At 42.6% G+C, this 20564-nt stretch overlaps 2 protein-coding genes across 55 annotated transcripts; one reads left to right on the forward strand and one right to left on the reverse strand.

Annotated features, from left to right (window-relative positions):
- Window positions 1-848: 848 nt before the first annotated feature.
- On the reverse strand, window positions 849-5148 carry LOC117828734 (proline-rich extensin-like protein EPR1). Of its 50 annotated transcripts, none has more exons than XM_034706023.1 (9): window positions 5015-5148; window positions 4893-4939; window positions 4681-4823; window positions 4371-4565; window positions 4116-4172; window positions 3858-3902; window positions 1156-3767; window positions 1040-1087; window positions 849-944 (listed from the first exon to the last, which is right to left on the reverse strand). In XM_034706023.1, exons 1-7 carry the CDS (start codon window positions 5047-5049, stop codon window positions 1170-1172), a joined length of 3120 nt encoding a protein of 1039 aa, XP_034561914.1. In that variant the 5' UTR covers window positions 5050-5148; the 3' UTR covers window positions 849-944; window positions 1040-1087; window positions 1156-1169. The 50 variants fall into 50 exon arrangements, with proteins under 50 accessions (XP_034561914.1, XP_034561907.1, XP_034561917.1 ...); XM_034706016.1 differs by having other exon boundaries at window positions 1156-3812; window positions 3846-3902; XM_034706026.1 differs by lacking the exon at window positions 3858-3902 and having other exon boundaries at window positions 1156-3653; window positions 3711-3755; window positions 4083-4172.
- A 1723-nt stretch (window positions 5149-6871) lies between these two features.
- LOC117829265 (neutral cholesterol ester hydrolase 1-like) lies at window positions 6872-19878 on the forward strand. Of its 5 annotated transcripts, none has more exons than XR_004634590.1 (6): window positions 6872-7104; window positions 11904-12126; window positions 13808-13877; window positions 13989-14160; window positions 15606-16304; window positions 18855-19141. XR_004634590.1 is itself a non-coding variant. In XM_034706888.1 (6 exons), the coding sequence occupies exons 1-5, from the start codon at window positions 6970-6972 to the stop codon at window positions 16224-16226; spliced, it is 1221 nt and encodes a 406-aa protein (XP_034562779.1). In that variant the 5' UTR covers window positions 6872-6969; the 3' UTR covers window positions 16227-16253; window positions 18855-19141. The 5 variants fall into 5 exon arrangements, 3 of the variants coding, with proteins under 3 accessions (XP_034562779.1, XP_034562780.1, XP_034562778.1); XR_004634591.1 differs by having other exon boundaries at window positions 19028-19125; XM_034706888.1 differs by having other exon boundaries at window positions 15606-16253.
- Window positions 19879-20564: the final 686 nt, after the last annotated feature.

Genomic DNA, 20564 nt, shown 5'->3' on the forward strand with positions numbered 1-20564 from the left:
ATTTTAGATTGTAGAAGTATGGAAGCCCTAAAAGGACATGATTCAATACATTTTATTTTCTCTGTTTTCTCAAATAAGTTGATTTCACTTGTTTTCTCAAGATCTGAACTTATTTCTCATTATCTGAAGATAAGCTTTGTTTTCTCCAGATGACAAAATTACCTTGTAAACTCAAGAAAATGGAGAAAAACTAAATGTATTTAATCATGTCCCTTTAGGGATTCTATAAAGCATAAGAAAAACATGCTTCTTTAAAAAAATATTTGGGGCTTTTTGTCCCCATTTGATTGAAATTGATACCATGACCAATGCAACTGTTAAGCCTGCTCTACCCGCGAAGCTATACGGCATATAGAAGACTTGATGGGTTATGCATTTACATGCCACTGATACATTTGTCCATAAGGGTTCTTGTAAAGGTTTCATAAATGGGGCTTTATTGGCAGCCATGTCTAGGATTAAAGTTTAACTCAGTCATAAATTCAACACTTGAAAATTTGATGCCTCAGTACCTTCCATTCACTACTTGCATCTCCAATTGTTTAAAGAAGCTTAAAGGACTCACTGTTGCATTGGCAGGCTGTGCTGCAATACAACCCTTGATAGCTAATCCTGGAAACTATGGCTGTAGGTTAGATTGTCAAGATGACAATGAAAATGAGTACCATGTGTTAGGCTTAGCTTGAGCTTTTAAAAAGGTCATGCTCATGGGCCAGTTCCAACTGGTAAAGGTCAAGAACTCATACCTCAAAATTTGAAACCTGCAACATTTAAGGCTGCTGTACCAGCACTTCACAAAGTTAAAGAAAACCATGAGAAAGTAACTCAACCAATGTAGATACCAGATGTTTACAAGATACAAGTAGTAGATTTCTTTTTATTTTACAAGTCAGAAAAATGGCTCAGTTGAAGCAGTTTTAGAAGCATCTTTGGTGTTGTAGCACCTAGAACAGGTGGGGGAAAAAAAATGGATGAGATGTAATAATCAAAGCATGCAACAGATTGTTAACTCCAACAGTGCTGCATTTTAATTACATACCCAGTCCTATGCTTCCCTCCTTTCCAAATGACACCATAAATTCAAGAGCTAAAAAAGAGGAAAATTGGTCAGACAATGCCAATATTAATATAAATGTGCAAGTGAGCAGCACTTACCCATCAGAATCCATTTAGGAGCCAATGTCTTGGGCGAAAGTTGGATAATCATTGCTGTGTGGCTGCTGTGAAAACTGCCTAGGTGAAAATCTGGGCCTCTGAGAGAACCGAGGCCTTTGCCTGGGTGAATGCCTTTGCCTCTGTGAAAACTGAGGCCTCTGCCTGGACTGATAGACTGGCATCTGGGGAGCCTGCTGGGGCACCTGGCGAGCTTGCTGGGGCACCTGCCTAGACTGTTGGATGGGCATCTGGGGAGCCTGCTGAGGCACCTGCTTGGCCTGGTAGACCGGCATCTGGGGAGCCTGCTGAGGCACCTGCTTGGCCTGATAGATGGGCATCTGGGGAGCCTGCTGGGGCACTTGCTTGCCTTGATAGATGGGCATCTGGGGAGCCTGCTGAGGCACCTGCTTGGCCTGATAGATGGGCATCTGGGGAGCCTGCTGGGGTACCTGCTTGGCCTGGTAGATGGGCATCTGGGGAGCCTGCTGATGCACCTGCTTGGCCTGGTAGATGGGCATCTGGGGAGCCTGCTGGGGCACTTGCTTGCCCTGATAGATGGGCATCTGGGGAGCCTGCTGAGGCACCTGCTTGGCCTGATAGATGGGCATCTGGGGAGCCTGCTGGGGTACCTGCTTGGCCTGGTAGACAGGCATCTGAGGAGCCTGCTGGGGCACCTGCTTGGCCTGATAGATGGGCATCTGGGGAGCCTGCTGGGGTACCTGCTTGGCCTGGTAAACCGGCATCTGGGGAGCCTGCTGAGGCACCTGCTTGGCCTGGTAGATTGGCATCTGAGGAGCCTGCTGGGGCACCTGCTTGGCCTGATAGATGGGCATCTGGGGAGCCTGCTGATGCACCTGCTTGGCCTGGTAGATGGGCATCTGGGGAGCCTGCTGGGGCACGTGCTTGCCCTGATAGATGGGCATCTGGGGAGCCTGCTGAGGCACCTGCTTGGCCTGATAGATGGGCATCTGGGGAGCCTGCTGGGGTACCTGCTTGGCCTGGTAGATGGGCATCTGAGGAGCCTGCTGGGGCACCTGCTTGGCCTGGTAGATGGGCATCTGAGGAGCCTGCTGAGGCACCTGCTTGGCCTGGTAGATGGGCATCTGAGGAGCCTGCTGGGGCACCTGCTTGGCCTGATAGATGGGCATCTGGGGAGCCTGCTGGGGTACCTGCTTGGCCTGGTAAACAGGCATCTGGGGAGCCTGCTGAGGCACCTGCTTGGCCTGGTAGATGGGCATCTGGGGAGCCTGCTGAGGCACCTGCTTGGCCTGGTAGATGGGCATCTGGGGAGCCTGCTGAGGCACCTGCTTGGCCTGATAGACGGGCATCTGTGGAGCCTGCTGGGGCACCTGCTTGGCCTGATAGACATGCATCTGGGGTGCTTGCTGGGGAACCTGCTTGGCCTGGTAGATGGGGATCTGGGGAGCCTGTTGAGGCACCTGCTTGGCCTGGTAGACAGGCATCTGAGGAGCCTGCTGAGGCACCTGCTTGGCCTGATAGACGGGCATCTGGGGAGCCTGCTGGGGCACCTGCTTGGCCTGATAGACGGGCATCTGGGGAGCTTGCTGGGGAACCTGCTTGGCCTGGTAGCTAGGCATCTGGGGAGCTTGCTGGGGAACCTGCGTGGCCTGGTAGATGGGGATCTGGGGAGCCTGCTGAGGCACCTGCTTGGCCTGATAGATGGGCATCTGGGGAGCCTGCTGGTGCACCTGCTTGGCCTGATAGATGGGCATCTGGGGAGCTGGCTGATGCACCTGCTTGGCCTGGTAGATGGGCATCTGGGGAGCCTGCTGGGGAACCTGCTGGGCCTGATAGACGGGAATTTGGGGAGCCTGCTGAGGCACCTGCTTGGCCTGATAGATGGGCATCTGGGGAGCCTGCTGAGGCACCTGCATGTCATGAAAGATTTGCATTTGGGGAGCCTGCTGGGGAACCTGCTTGGCCTGATAGATGGGCATCTGGGGAGCCTGCTGAGGAACCTGCTTGGCCTGATAGACGGGCATCTGGGGAGCCTGCTGAGGAACCTGCTTGGCCTGATAGATGGGCATCTGGGGAGCCTGCTGAGGAACCTGCTTGGCCTGATAGATGGGCATCTGGGGAGCCTGCTGAGGCACCTGCTTGGCTTGATAGACGGGCTTCTGGGGAGCCTGCTGAGGAACCTGCTTGGCCTGATAGATGGGCATCTGGGGAGCCTGCTGAGGCACCTGCTTGGCCTGATAGATAGGCATCTGGGGAGCCTGCTGAGGCACCTGCTGGGGAACCTGCTTGGCCTGATAGATAGGCATCTGGGGAGCCTGCTGAGGCACCTGCTTGGCCTGATAGATGGGCATCTGGGGAGCCTGCTGAGGCACCTGCTGGGGAACCTGCTTGGCCTGATAGATAGGCATCTGGGGAGCCTGTTGAGGCACCTGCTTGGCTTGATAGACAGGCATCTGGGGAGCCTGCTGAGGCACCTGCTTGGCCTGATAGATGGGCATCTGGGGAGCCTGCTGAGGCACCTGCTGGGGAACCTGCTTGGCCTGATAGATTGGCATCTGGGGAGCCTGCTGAGGAACCTGCTTGGCCTGATAGATGGGCATCTGGGGAGCCTGCTGAGGCACCTGCTGGGGAACCTGCTTGGCCTGATAGACTGGCATCTGGGGAGCCTGTTGAGGCACCTGCTTGGCTTGATAGATGGGCATCTGGGGAGCCTGCTGAGGAACCTGCTTGGCCTGATAGATGGGCATCTGGGGAGCCTGCTGAGGCACCTGCTTGGCCTGATAGATAGGCATCTGGGGAGCCTGCTGAGGCACCTGCTTGGCTTGATAGACTGGCATCTGGGGAGCCTGCTGAGGCACCTGCTTGGCCTGGTAGACTGGCATCTGGGGAGCCTGCTGAGGCACCTGCTTGGCCTGGTAGACTGGCATCTGGGGAGCCTGCTGAGGCACCTGCTTGGCCTGGTAGACTGGCATCTGGGGAGCCTGCTGAGGAACCTGCTTGGCTTGATAGATGGGCATCTGGGGAGCCTGCTGAGGCACCTGCTTCGCCTGATAGATGGGCATCTGGGGAGCCTGCTGAGGCACCTGCTGGGGAACCTGCTTGGCCTGATAGACAGGCATCTGGGGAACCTGCTGGGGAACCTGCTGGGGAACCTGCTGGGGAACCTGCTGGGGAACCTGCTGGGGAACCTGCTGGGGAACCTGCTGGGGAACCTGCTGGGGAACCTGCTGGGGAACCTGCTGGGGAACCTGCTGCACTTGATAAACATGCTGCTGGGGAGCCTGCTGAGGCACCTGCAGCATCTGCTTTGGTATGAAGCTACGCTGCTGGGGCCCCTCTTGCTCCTGCTCAGTTACTTCTGGTTGTGGCACCTCTGCCTTTTTGTAGCTGGGTTCTTCAAGCTGCTCGGGTGGATCACTGGACTCTTCTTCCTGTTTCGGTATCAAGAAAATCAACAGGTTTTTATTAATTGTTTCTTTTGATTGGCTGTTTAGTTCTTTTATGTGACACTGGTGTCTTAGATTCACAGTATAGCCTTATACTTGCCGTAGTTGTGGTTGAATCATTGCCACTGAGTGCCCCAGTGCTCCATAAAGAATCATCTCCAGTGTTCAAGCTAAAAGCTTCTTTATAGCCAGCAAGTGCAACATCTAGGTCTCCATTCCCCTCAGCAGATCCTGCATCAAAAGCTAGAGAACAAATGCTTCAGGAAATGTTCTACTGATACTTGGATTGTTTAACCAAATGACTGAACTTACCATTTGCTTGATGGCATCCCACAGCAAGCAAGGAAAACAGCAACCATCTAGGCAAGACACAAACAAGTTATGATATGCTTTAAGAGTTCAGCAAAGATTACATAGACACAATGAAAAGTTACCCAAACAGAAACCCCATGGTTTCAGCCACAGTCATAGGCCGGTGCAGCAGCAAACACACTCAGCTCCTACCAATCCACACAACTGAACCAGTCAGAGAACAATGAGTAGATCAAGCTCCACCAGAGCTGCTTATAAGCCTTCCCTGCTAATTAACTGGACACAGGTGTGAGTAGTTGAAGACAGGTGTGGCTAATTATCCCAGCAGGTCATGTGCACTGCAGTGAGGAAGCTTTCAGAGAAGAAAGACTGGGACACTGTGGATTAGCCACATATATATTATTTCATCCATTTCACGGTACACAGTGGACTTTGGTGAAGTTTGGCAGGCAAATAAAGCATCTAACAAAGGAAGAATGAACAAAAGGACCAGTTCTAACTTTTAGAATGTATTTATTTTTAATGCAAATGATAAAATACAACACAGTACAATAGAAAAATCTGGGGATGTGAAAATGAAAAGTCATGTGAGGTTAGTGAGTCTTGATTTATATAATATATAACATGATATATTTAACCAAATACACCAAAGTATAAAGTATGGAACTCAGGTGGAAGCAAAATGGGGACAACAATTTTAGAATATAAACAATGGAAGTTAAGTCTATCATTCAAGGTATCTTTAACATAAAAAAACAACTTTTTTAAAACTTTGGTTCAAATATTATTGAAACCCAAAGCAGAAATGCTTCCATATTTAATTGGTTTCCCTGTGATGAGTTATTCAAACTTTTCCCGCCTCAAGATGTAATCTTATGTCCTCATTTTCTCTGGATAACATAGTTTGTTTTCTTGTGATAGCCGTTTTCTGTTTGTTTTGTGTGTCTTTCTAACTCTAAGAGTAAATGCTATGATGTCAAGTTCTGAAAACAACAGAAATTTATTTATATCAGAGTAAAAATTAAGTAAATAAAATGTATGAAAGCATCACTGCCTTTTTATTTTTTATTAATTCTATCTTATTATAATATATGTTATATTTATTTATCTGATTTTAATTTATTCTATTTTTCTGTCACTTCTCAGATGTTTTTATTCTATCTTATTTTATTATAATTTATTTTTATATCTATTTATCTTGTATTTATCTGATTTTATTTTATTTGATTGATTTATTATAATTATCTTATGCTATTTTATTTTTCTATCACTTCTCTGATTTTATTTGATTCTATCTTGTTATATTATATTCTTAAATTTATTCAACTGGAATTTATCTGATTTTAATTAGTTTTATTTTATGTTCTATCACCTCTCGATTTTTTTTAATTATATCTTATTATATTATTAAAAAAATTATATTTATTTATCATGTTTTTATCTGATTTTATTTGATTGATTTATTATAACGATTTGATTTGATTTTTCTGACACTTCTCTGATTTTATTTTATTGTTTTGATCATCATGGTTTTATTTTTAAGTAAGTTTTTATCACTTTCATTTCCACTTTTAGGTATTCCTGTTGTTTTCTGTCTCTGTTCTTTTGTGAAGCACTTTGGGCCGCATGTTTGAATGCATGTAAGGTGCTTTATAGATAAAAATGAGTCGATCTGAATAGTGCTTTTATAAATATTTATGATGAAATAATTTTTTATTATTTTATTTTCATCATCTGTATTTTTAAACCCAAAAAATGCAATCTAAAAATGTATTTATCTCAAAATATTCAGAGTTAATAAGTTGGTTTTATTACAACCCCTAGAAAAACTACATTTCCCAGCAGAAACGATCTTACACAATGTCTTCGTGACTTCCTGGAATCAGCCTTCAAAATAAGAGTCTTCCTTTACGTTGTCTGTTGTGATACTCAGCCAAATCTAAACGCGGGCTTTTATTTTGAAACCAAGGTCAACCCACGGTGTTTCGTCGCTCTCTGGCGGGGCGTCAGCTCCAGAGACCGGGGGAGGGTAAGAACCGTATTACCGGTCGGCTCCTCGCAGGTTCAGTCCGCCGACATGAGGCTCCGTCTGGCCGGGGCCGTGCTGCTGACGGCGGCCGCATACTACGTCTACCTGCCGCTGCCCACGGGAGTCTGCGAGCCGTGGAAGCTGATGCTGCTGGACGCGCTGTTTAGGAGCTTCATGAAAGCGGTGAGAGGTGGAGGATGCACTGAGGGGGGCAGACAGGAGGAGGAGGAGGTGGAGGAGGAGGAGGAGGACAGGTGGAGGAGAAAATCCTTACATGGGTGCAAAAGATTCAAAATTACATAAAGAAGAAGATTTAGAAATAGACGACAAGGGAATAAAACAGGAGAGGCCATGTTTAGTGTGTAGACTTAACAAGGTGGTTTATATTTAAAGGCACTATGAGGAGTTTTTAACTGGCTGAGAAACAGACTGAAACTGGTACTGATGCCTCTTTATGACCCCCAAAAGCAAACAAGACCATCCACTACAACACTGATCTCTTCTCTGTTGTCATTTTAATGCTCTGAGGGGGTCGGTGTCAGAACAGGTGATTGACATCTTGCTTTAGAAACACCCTTTTTTGACTGTTTTCATTGCAAAGAATCACATTGTGTGATAAATCCTAATGTTAAAGCTGCTGTGATGAACTTTTAGCTTGTATTGATTATGGCGCCCCCTTGTGGACAAAGTGATACCTCTTATCTCTTGTCCTGTACATGCAAAATAAGTGTCTTCAGACAATAACCTCATCCTGTTGTCTTTTAACATTTAGACTTATCTTACTATGTGATTATTTGCAATGAAAACAGCCAAAAAAGGGTGTTTCTAAAGCAAGATGTCAATCATCTGTTCTGACACCTACCCCCCTCAGAGCGGTGTCAGGCATTAAAATGACAACAGAGAAGGTGTCAGTGTTGTTGTGGATGGTCTTGTTTGCTTTTGAGGGTCATAAAGAGGCATCAGTATGTTCAGTCTGTTTCTCAGCCTGTTAAAAACTCCTCATAGTGCCTTTAAAAGACAACAGGATGAGGTTATTGTCTGCAGACACTTATGTTGCATGTACAGGACAAGAGATAAGAGGTATCACTTTGTCCACAAGGGGGCGCCAGAATCGATACAAACTAAAAGTTCCTCACAGCAGCTTTAAGTTGATGTTTTGTAAAATAAGCATAAAATTAAAACAAATAATGTAGTATAAAAATAGTTTTTAATATGACAGATAAAAGCAGGAGAAATTCAACCTCACAAAAAATTATAATAATAAATAAATAAATCTGAGAAGGAAAAATGATAAAACAAAAATAACACACAGTTTATACAAGAAAAAATAACATTAATTAAAAAAAAAAGATAAGCTGTGTCACACCACAGTTCTTTTAAGTCGTACAGTCTCCATATATTTAAGACGTACTGTTCTATAGTGCATTAAAGCAGATTAGTCCTGAGCAGATTATCACAAACTATACCTTTCTTTATTAAACTTAAGGTCAGATTAGGAGAATCAAACAGAACAGATTCTTTTGCAGCTTTCACGAACAAGTCTGGAGGAAAGAGCTGAACTCAGGGGATGAGGCAAATCTGCACAGAATAGAACAACATAGACTAAAACAGGAGGCTTGTATGGACATGCATGTGTACATTTCATTTTTTGAACTTTTATTAGAAATGTCTTGTAAACAAAATTGTAGTTTTAGAATTTTTGCATAATTAAAAATATATTAAGTTATTTTAATTATACATAATTACAGTAGTATTTATTCATGCATTTATTTTACTTCATTTATAAGTACATTTGATTTGTTTCTACGGAAGCCCTAAGAGGACATGATTCAATACATTTTATTTTCTCTGTTTTCTCAAGATCACAACTTATTTTTTTCACTTTGTTTCTTGAGATATAAAGAGAAATAAGCCAGGAAAACTGAGTAAATAAAATGTATTTAATCATGTCCTCTTAGGTTTTCCATACATATGGTAACCAAGTAACTTTAGGTAAAAGGAAAGGCCCGTCTTAAGTTTCTTTAATTGTTTTGTTTGTTTGTTTTTGTCACAAATATTGCTTAGATAATTTTGCCTCAGTAAATAAAAATATATATTTTGTTAGGAGACATTTATCTTACAGGTTGAAGATCAAAAACCCCCCAAAAACAAGCTTCTTTCTCTGAATCCTGTTATCACAAGAAAAATAAGTTGAGATCTTGAGGTAACCGAGAAAATCAAATGTATGTAATCATGTCCTTTCAGGGCTTCCGTAGTTTTCAAATCTTGACTGAATGCCGTCTTATTATTCTAACTTGTAACCTCCAAAGTTCTAAAGACAAAAACAAACAGACAAACAGGCTGAACTACATCTCATAGTCTGAGAAATGTTTTGTCTTCTTGATCCACAGAAAAGTGTCACATTATCTCAAGTCAACAAGATAAATGAATCCGTTAAAATGAGAAAACAAGCTTTGTCCTTCCAAGATGAGAAAGATGAGTCTGCAGAATAAAACTGGAGTTGCTACATCACAGAACAAACAGTGTTGTTATCTCAACATGACGAGATAAATACCACTTTGACCTTTTAGATAAGATGTTTGTTCTCCTTGAACTACATCTGAAAAAGTGGTATCAAGTTCAATGCAGAGTGAGTGTTTCCTAAAATAAGCTGAGCTGTTTAAGGACTGAAGCCGAGTCATGATGCTAATTTAAGACAACAGTTATAAACCCAGCAGAGAAATCAAACACCCGTCATCATCACACAGATATAGATGCAGATGTGTGCCTAACATGAGTCTGGTCCTGCTGGAGGTTTCTGCCTGTTAAAGGAAGTTTGTCCTTGCCACTGTAACTTGCTAAATGCTGCAAAGTGCTCTGCTCATGGTGGATTAAGATGAGATCAGACTGAGTCCTGTCTGTAAGATGGGACTGGATCTGATCCGGTCTTGATGTTGGGTCTTTGTTGATAATAGATCATAGAGTACGGTCTAGACCTGCTCTGTTTGGAAAGAGTCTGAGGAGAACGTTTGTTGGGATTTGGCGCTTTATAAATAAAGATTGATTGAGACAAGAATTGAAGAATTGAAGATGGCGTGCTCAAAAGGCCGTCTCAAGAGTTGGTAGACCCATTAGCAAAGCTGTCAGCTAGCTGAAGGCCTGGAGAGCACCACAGATAAGGCTGCTTTTTACTGACACTGATGGATTAATGATAGACGTTTTAATTTGAATTAAATCTAACATTTTACTCCAAAATAAAATAAAAATAGAGTTTAATTTATTTCCATTATAATTATTTGAAAAAATGTAATTATTTTTTTAATTAGAAAAAAACCCCTTAATTTCTTTTTTTCGAAAAAATAATAATAATCTCGCTCAATTTGTTTTTGGACCATCAGGGAAAGAAAGCAACCTTAAATCAGTCTTTATCATGTAAAATCAGTGCAGTTAGAATGTATTGATTTATGTCCACTCTGGGCTTCCATACTGTTCACTGTTCATGCCACAACATGAAGTGATGGAGAAGAACAGGATACAACAGCATTATTTAAATGTATAAACAGTTAGATTTCTTCTTCTGTGGTATTTCTAATTAATAATGTGTCATATTAAGTTCAGCTTAAGGATATACCAGTACTTTAGTTTCCCCTCTTGATTGCAGAACATTTTCCTCCTTTGCAAGTAAAAATAAACTATTTCAAAAGACACTTTAATTATCTGAAAAATGCATAATCCTTAAGCTTTTGGCGAGACCCCAGCGAAGTGAAATAAGGACACAGACTGGTGAAACCAGGTAAAACCAAGCATCAACCTCCGGTCTGAAACGATGAAGCCCATGTGGAAGTGTTATAAACTGCAATACATTGAGAATCAGCTTGAGGCTGGCTGCAGAAACACAGGAAACCACATAGACATGAATGGGAAAAAGACGATCTTTGCAGCATTAATAAACATGTTTACAGCTTGGTTCAAAAACAGCTTGGCTACAGAAGCTAATCTCTCTATCGGCACACACTGTACAGGGGGGGGGGGGAATTTATTTCTAACGCGACGGTTCAGAAGATATTAAGATTCTGCCTGAATGAGTTCTGAAATTCCAATATGGCTGCCGCCGTTGATTGGCTTCATAACAGCTCTCAGGAACAGATGGGTGACGTCATGGATACTACGTCCATACTTCATACAGTCTATGGGTAAAACGCAGGACAGATGATCTAGGAGAATCTACAGGGAAGGTGCACAACTGATGATGCAATGTGTGAAATGACCATTGACCCTTCAGCCCTGCAACCAGCACCTGTTTGATACAGTGCCAGCCTTGTTGCGCGCACGTAACAGAGCGGCTGTAACTCTATTAGCATAAGCTGCTGATTAGCTCACAATGGCAGTTCACACACCCAAATCTGAGATTGCGTCACTGCGGTGTAACGGGTTCTTCTTGCACCACACTCCCTGCAGGAGACAGGTTTTTCATACCTGAGGTTTCTCCCCCTGCAGCGGTACATGTTCCACATGTTCCACTATGTTCCAATGTTATTTCAATCACACACACACACACACACACACACAGAAGTTTTAGCGTGAAATCAGAAGCTGACTGCCTCAAAGTTGCATCTTTTTGTCAGGACCAAGCGGCATCCTCCAGTCTTAAAATATTAAGCCCATGCAGAAGTGTTTGAAAACTGCAGTTCCTCAAATGTCCACTAGAGGCTGGCTGCAGAAACACTGAAACCACATACACACCCATTCAAAGAAGACGATCTTTACAGCAGAAATAAACATGTTTGCAGCCTGGTTCAAAAAACAGTTTAGGTCTGAATGGCTCATTTATCTATCGTCACACACTGTACTAAACTAAAGAGTTGTGCCCAAATAAGGGCATTGCTGACTTGATTGACAGGCGGACAATCGGCTTCAAAACAGCGCTTCAGAAACAGGCGGATGACATCACGGATACTACGTCCATTTCTCCCTCTCTTATATAAACTGTGTTTGTGTTTCAGAGTGACATAGCCCACGCTCTGGGGGTGTGTCACCGGCTCCACATGTTGAACCAGGTGGTCTCCTGGTTGGAGGAGATCGAGGCTCGGTCCAGTCCCACCCTGCATGTGACGGACTTCGACCTGGGCGGCGTTCCCGCCCGGGTCTTCCAGCCGAAAGGGGGGAAGCAGCTGAAGAGAGGGGTCATATACTTCCACGGGGGAGGATGGGCCCTCGGCAGCGGACGTGAGTGCAGAATATAAACTCTGTAGAGTATGAGGAAGGGTCTTTGTGATGATTTTAGACGTGTGTTTTCAAATGTACAAAGTGAAGGAGTCAGAAACATGCAGTATCTCTTCGTGTTAGTCTTTGACAGCTTTGGCCTCCCTGATAACAAAGTCTTCTTCTGATCTTTGCTTCACACGTGAACTTTGCACGTCTTATAAAATGTTGTATTACTTTATTTTATGCATCAATATATCACTCTTGTTCCTCCTGAGGTTATCACATGTTTTATTTCCCATCTTGTGAAACTCACAGCTTCTCTCCCTGTCTTCATGTTCTTTCCTTTAAGCTGTATTTCTTCTCTGAAAGCTGGGACACAAAAAATGTCCATTACTCTCACTCTTGTCAGAAGAATGTAAGATTTGCATGCAGTAAGTTATATTTGGTGGTATGGCTCGTATGTGGAATGCAAAAGCCTGAGGCGGAGAGAGCAGCAGCAGAAGCTGCATTTCAACCAAGAGTTCCGGGGTCTTTTAGCCCCCAGAACTACTTTACCCTGAACTAAAAGGTTCCTGTGCCCCCATTGTTGTCTGCGTTTCGACCGCGGGCTGAAGTCCCAGGTAGATTGTGTAAATCAGGCCAGTGATGTATGGAGGAAATAAAGTAAATGCACTACACCACCAGACCAGTAGAGGGCAGTAACACAAAGAGGAATGCCATTCATCACAGATGACACCATAGAAGCAGACGGACAGGCAGGTATCATTATGAGCAACACAACAGTTAGCCTGTTAGCATGAAGAGACTCAGCTGGCGCTGTTTTAGATGGTGCTATATTTCATCACAGATGGATTCACTGAATCAACACGTGAGAGGAGATAAGCGTGAGTAGCAAAGACGTTTCAACACGGCTTTAGAATCCTTTTGAACTCAAAAAGCCGTGGCAGAGATCGGCGGGTGTTTTGGTTTAAACAGCGACCCTGTTAACTGGAGACTCTCAGCTGGATGCATCCCTCATAAACGTCTTTAGACGATCATTAAATATCTGATGAGGATATTTTGAAATCTTAATAAAAACTAAACTAGTTTGCATTCCCAGGAACTCCCTCTGTGTTTCAACAGCTGTGTAAACTCCACAAACACTGACACGTTCAGCTGAAGGTCTCCAGTTTACAGGGTCACTTTTAAAACCGGAACACCGGGAGGAGAGACGCATTCACGGTGGGCTCAGAGAAGACTACTGTTACAAGCTGCTAAATCAAGAGAATCACAGCTTCTTCTTTTGAAAAGTACACACACATACAAAAAAGATAGAACAAATAAAAACTAATGAAAGAAAGAGAAATCAAGTGAATCACAGATGTGTGTGATGTTATTGTGGACGGAGGGAGGAATAAAAACACTGAAGGTTAATCTACCAATCAGACACGTTCAGCATTGCAGGCCCCGCCCCCTGAAAGTCCCGGGACTTTTGAAAAGTACTGCCCCCCTAGCAGGGGCTTTTTAGGGGGGAGATTATCTACCCCTGAACTAAATTTAGACCCTGGGTCCACCAGTCGAAACACACCTAGTTCAGGGGTAAAGTTCCTCCTTGATTTAGCTGCATTAAAGGATCAAAATTTCTTGAAATAACAGGAAGTTAGTCGCTTCATAACATCCCTAATTTAACATCATTCATTAACGTAACCTTCTCTCTCCACAGGGATGCGATCGTACGACCTTCTTTGTCGGAAAATGGCGGAGGACCTGGACTCTGTCGTCATGTCTGTTGAGTAAGTTTCATCGCATTAAAATAAAAACATGAACTGAGATCAGAGAAATATCAGAAGTGATGTGAGTGGTTCATTTCTTCTTTAACTCTGTCTCCTCTTGATGTCCTGAAGTTACCGTCTCGCTCCGGAGGCGGTGTTCCCGGATCAGTACCACGATGCGTTGGCGGCGTCGCGGGCCTTCCTCTCCTCTGAGGTTTTGGAACGTTACAGCATCGACCCACAGAGGGTGTGCGTGTCGGGTGACAGCGCCGGGGGGAATCTGGCCGCTGCTGTGGCCCAGGAGGTATGAAAATAAACACACACACACATCAGCGTGTCTCAGCAGAGACTGATATGAAAACTCGAGAGCAGATCTTCAGTTGGATTAGTCTCCGTTCAGTCAGTCAGAGACAGACAGAGGACTCTTACACGCCGTGTGACACAAAGCTGGAGCCAGATTTGAGTCAGTTCAGCTGCAAACATGTATTTGGGTGATTCATCCGTCCGTTTAAACCTCTGAGCAAACACAGGAGATTAATATGAGACTTAAAGCATCACTACGCCTTTGTGCTGACTCGCTGCACCCTGAAACAGCCACCTCCTCAGCCTCAATACGCCTTTGTTACGATCTCTGAGGGAGGATCAGAACGGGAACGACTTCCAGAGTTGAAGCATGAAGCCAATGTGGAGGTGCACAAACCTGCAGTTCCTCTTGTGTCCACTTGAGGCTGTCTGAAAAAACAAGGAGGCTCCATCAGGCCTCATTCTGTGATGCACATTAAACATGTTTACATCCTGGTACAAGCTCATTTATTTATTCATGCACACTGTACAGGGTTAACATGTGATTATAGAACATATGTTTTGAGTTTGTAAAGGCTAAGAGTGATGCATAAGTTGACTTAGTTAGTGGCTGTATGGAGAGGTGGATGTGTTGTAGCTGCCATTGCTCCGCTTGTGTCAGTGTCCAGGTTGATTTTAAGATTATTTCCTGAAAACAAAACTACTACGTCATAAAAACAAAAAAGTCTAATTTATTTATAAAATACAGTGCTTAAAAAAAAAGTGAAACCAAAAAATTATGAAGAAGAATTAAAAAAAAAAAAAAGTTAAAAGAAATAGACAAAAGAAAATAATGAAAACATTCAAAAAGAAAAATTTTAAAAGGGAAAAAAAAGGAAAAAGAAAAAAGAAATGAATTGAAAAAGAAAAAACTGAAAAGAAGAAAAATTGGAAAAGAAAATTCAAAAATTAAAGAAGGGAAAAAAGAAATATTTAAAAAGAAAAAGAAAACATGGAAAAAATACAACAAAGAAATAAATTCATAAAGAAAAAACTGAAAATAAAGTTAAAAATTAAAAAAGGGAAAAAGACAACAAAAAATACATTGAAAAAGAAAACAGAAAAAAATGAAAAGAAGAAAAAGAAAACGATTTAAAAGAAAATGAAAAATGGAAATGGGGAAAAAAAGAACAATTTTAAAAAAGAAAAAGAAAAAGAAGAGAAAAATGTGAAAAGAAGGAAAAGAAAAATTGTGTGAAACTCTCAATGAATGAATGAATGAATGAATGAATGAAAGCTTCCTGTTTGCCTGCAGACAGAGACTGTTTACACAGTGAGGCTCACACAGTGATTAACACTCAGCTATCTCCAGAATGATGTTCGTCACTCTGTGTAAACAAACCATTTAACCCTTTATAAGCCCTGAGCTTCACGTGACCTTTGACCTCACCCCTCCTGTGTCCACAGCTCAGCTCAGACGACACTCTGGCGGTGAAGTTCAAAACCCAGGCTCTGGTCTACCCTGTGCTGCAGGCGCTGGACTTCTACACCCCGTCCTACCAGCAGAACCGCGCCGTGCCCATCCTCTACAGACCCTACATGGCTCGCTTCTGGCTGGAGTACCTGGGCGCCGATCGCTCCCTGGAGCCCCTCCTCCTCGCTAACAACCACAGCTCCCTAGACCAACCGGACATCGGCGCCAGCACCCGATCAAAACTGGACTGGACCGCTTTGCTCCCGTCCGAGCGCAGGAAGCACTTCAGGCCGGTTTTGAAGGAAACGGGGTCACCTGGAGTGATGGGTGTGGTGCCGGGGCTGGTGGACGTGAGGGCGGCGCCCCTGCTGGCGGAGCAGGAGGTTCTGGGTCGGACACCTAAAGCGTACGTGATGACGTGTGAGTTCGACGTGCTGAGAGACGACGGGTTGATGTACGTGAGGCGCCTGCAGGACGCCGGCGTCTCGGTGACCAGCGATCACTACGAGGACGGCTTTCACGGCTGCATGGTGTTCGCCTTCCTACCGATGATGTCTGGAGTCGGACAGAGGAGCATGGAGAACTACATCCGCTGGCTGGACCAGAATCTGTAGACTAGGAGTGCTGCAGATCCTCTAACGGTCTGCGGGGAGAGTGTGTGGCACCAAAGACATCCTGGAGCAGAAAGTCTGGTACTTCAGAGAGCTCCTCTTGGATCTGTAGAGCGGGAAAGTCTTTGGTTTTTGTTAATGGAACACACAAGGACGAGCGGATCACAAATCAGGCCTGTGAATGTAGAGAAGGTTGATCTGCTGTCCTCAGCTGATGGAAAAAAGAAAATCTATGTGAAGTTTAAGATTTTAAAACACAGAACTACAAATTTAAAAAAAGAGATGTTCCTGCTTTGAAGCTGCTCGCACATTTATCACGGGTAGAAGTTCTCACTAACTCGTCCTCAGTGTGAGGATTTAAAGGTTTCTCCACTAGAGGGCAGACCGGACCAAATCATGCAGAAAGTCTTCCTCAGAGAAACTCTGATTCTGCTAAATGTAAACAAACAGAAAAACACTAAAGAGGCATTTTTAGATTCTCTCTTTCACTCTTTTAGTATCACCTTTCAGTCAGACGTGTGTGAGAATCACTGAAGCACAAAGCTTTCACACTGAAACCAAAATGTTTCAAATCAAGTGACCAAAGAAGTGAAGCTTTCACACTAACCACAGAATCCAACGGTCTGCAGAACGACGGGAAACTGGAGGCTCATTATTCACAACAAATCCAGCATGTTCACGATGTCTGTGCATTCAACTCAACTTTATTTATACAGCAGATTTCATACAAACAAACATGCAGCTTAAAGTGCTTCACAGAATAACAGAGAGACAGAAAACTACAGAGATGGGTAAAATAATAAAAGATGTAATGATAAATAAAATACTTAAAAATAAAATAAATAAGAGTACAAAGCAACATTTTAAGTACATTTTTAAGTAAAAAAAATCTGATAAATACAAGAATTAAATAGATCACTCAATAAATAAGATTAATAAATGTTTAAATTATTATTTAAAGGGTTAAAATAAATTTATTCTCAAAATAAAAAGTTAGATTTTTGGCCTTTTTGCCTTTATTGATAGAACAGCTGAAGAGAGGCAGGAAATGTGGGGAGTAGAGAGCGGGGGAAGACATGCAGGAAATTGACGACCGGCCGGGAGTCGAACCGGTGACCCCTGTGATGAGGACTTTAGCCTCTAAATGTGGGGTGCTTAGACCGCTAGGCCACCAGCACCCCATTAAAACACTTTTTAAACGTCAGGAGCAGCGCAGTGAAGACGATTCAGAGACTGAGACAAACACTAAAACTGATTTAAATACCAGTTTGAACAGGGATGTGCAAACAGTTCATCAGTATGGTCACCAAAGTTGCACATTTTCTTTAGCTTGAAGGACAACAGACCTTTGCTGAATTAGTCGTGCACAAATCTAATAATGCAAAGATAAAATGAAGTATTTGAGAATCATTTTACATTGTTTATATTTTAACCAGAGCTGCAGACAGCTCTTTAAAAAGCTCCTGTGTGGAGTTTAAAGCTGGTAATGAAACAACCTGAAATGAACACTGAGGCATCTTTAATATCCAGATTATTCTCAATAAGTGAGACATGTGACCAGTAAAAGAATCATGGTGATCTAAATAAATTAAATCAATAAAATTAAATTAATTCAGAGAAATGACAGAAAATAAAATGATATCAATCAAATAAAAAACATCAGATAATTATCAGAAAATAAAATGAATATATAATAATATTGAATATAGAAAATGAATAAAAATGATGCTAAAACATTGGTAATACTGAGAATTATGCAGTCCAGGGCTTGAAGGAGATTATTCCAAGTTAAAAGCCAGATTAGAAAGTTAAGCCTTTAAAAACACAGAGCTGGCTGTTCTGATGTCCAGTCTCATGGGTCCTGTAACGTGGAGTTATATCTCGACTTGTGGTGATGTAAAGAGACCTAAAAAATAGCTTCATTTGACCAAAGTCAAAGATAAGGTGACAATTTATACTGCAAAATAATTTCTTGCAACCTCTGCATCAATTTAAACCAAATTGCAAAACCTTCAATTGTTTGCAGGTTGAAAAATATGCCGCTTCCTCCTCCTTCGCTCAAAGCAACTTTAGAACGAGTTCCTAGGTTAAACATAATGATCCATAGTTGTAATTCATGTTGGAACCAGCAGGATGAAAGCGAGATAACTAAGGCTCAATAATGCAACCACTAACTTATACATATAAATCCCAAGTTTGTCCACAGGGGGCGCCAAAATCGACACAGTAATAACAATAATAATCTTTATTTATCTTGCACTTTTCAAATAAGAAAGAAACAATACAAGATAACGCTTTGTAAGTTGGGACTACCTCTTAAAACGTTAGCAGCATGTAAACTCCGACCGAAATTTGGGATTACATCGGAATCAGGCGACATGTGAACGACGCCGGAGGGAATAATGAGCCTTCAGTCGTCTGCCGGATTGAATCCTGATCTGACAAGTTCTCTTGGTCAAAGTTCCTCTTCAGCTTTTATTCTTTTATGATGCACTGAGACACTGGAGCACACACACACACACTCACTCACACACACACACACTCACACACACACACACACACAAAGAAAAGTATGCCAGAGTTCACATCTGTGTATATTCACTGGATTGTGCAATATTGTGTGTTTGACAGCATCCCTCACTCTGTAACTTCACCCTCTGATGACCACTGCACACGCACGGCCAATGCAAAGACGATGATGATGATGATGATGATGATGATGATGATGATGATGATGAGAGCTGTGAAATACATGTGAGAATTACTGTAAGACGTCCCAAACGGACTCTCGTGTTTCCCTCCAGACCTCTGCAGGCCCAAAGCTAACGCGACGGACTGACAGCAGCGAGACGGACGGACGGACGGACGGACGGACTCGGGGTTTGGCTCTCAGCCCAGAAACGCTGAGTGTGGTCATTACGCGGTAAAACACTGGCGACCAGGAGAGTTTCTTCTTCTTCTTCTTCTTCTCTCTGAAGGACCATTTACTCCCAACATGTGTGAGCAATGCAACGTCTGTACGCACACGCTTTTGTAAGCTTTCTAAAAAAAACCTGTTTGATATGCACACACTGTTGAATAAATCATTTATATATATCAGAAAATATGGACTCAGAGATTAGATAAGGACGTTTGAATGTTCCCAAGTGCTGTAAATTGAGTTGAAAGGACACATGAAATAGTTTTATATTGTTTAAATACGGTTTTAATATACGTCTGTTTATGTAAGAGCTTGTTCCAGCCAAGAAAACAAACAAAAGCAGCCCCAGATGTTCCCCTGCAGCGCCTCAAGTAGCTGCTTTTATTGGCTCCTGTGACAACTGTTGTGGTATGCAGAGGGCACCATTACAGTGTTCTGTTTTCTTTATGTCATTGTGTTTTCCTCACGCACGCACAGTTTGAGTTTGGTGAAGTGTGTGAGTGAACGCACATCATTCCTAGAGAGACGAGCGGGCGCTGCAGGGGACGCCTGCAGAGGGCGAGCTGTGGCGGCGGGGCGAGCTCGAAGCTTTTAATGAGAGTTTATCTTTTTGTGAAAGACTTGAGAAGTTTGATATGTTTTGTAAGCTAAATCTTCTGTTTTAAATCAACTGTAATTTTTGTTTCTGGTGTGGATATTTGTGGGTGAGATGATTAAATACAGTCTAAATATCGATTGTTTGCATGTGGAGTGTTTTTTTTGGAGCTCTTGTAGAAGAGAAACATGCAAACAAAGCTTCAATTTAAAGCCTTCAATTAGATTTTTTAGATTGAAGGTCATAAAACATCTTTAAAAAGTTGTACTTTTATTTTGAAAGGTCTCAAATATTAGGTGGCAAATCAAATCTGCACCGACCAGTTAGAAATATATCATTTTATTATTATTATTATTTGTGTTTATGTGACAGCATTTCCAGCAGCATGATGTATGCATTCACAAAGCAATTTGAAAGACTGGGAGAAAAAGATAAAAAATGCAAGAAACAACAATTAAGAGCCGATTTGCAACGTATGCATAAAAGCCTTTAAACTTAAAGCTTAATATTCTGCATCTGTGTTAAAAAAAGGTGCCATTTTTCTGTTTTTAAAAAGGCTTAAATTTGATTTTAAAAAGTCTAGGAATCAGGAAATCCTTCTTTGATTAATAAATCAAGGAAAAAAAGCCAAACGTGTTGATTCCACCTCAGGAAGTTGCACATATCCAGAGTTTATGATGATAATTTATTGCATGATTAACCTTTTTGTGGTTGCGGACTCTCACATGTTTCTCAAACTTCTTTAGGACACTATGTGATCTAATAAAACTCCATTTGAAAAATAATTAGAAGCTTATTTTTAGGGAAATTCATGAGAGAATGATTC

The sequence above is a fragment of the Notolabrus celidotus genome, chromosome 17, assembly GCF_009762535.1.
Source record: "Notolabrus celidotus isolate fNotCel1 chromosome 17, fNotCel1.pri, whole genome shotgun sequence".
In the NCBI taxonomy this organism is placed as follows: domain Eukaryota; kingdom Metazoa; phylum Chordata; class Actinopteri; order Labriformes; family Labridae; genus Notolabrus; species Notolabrus celidotus.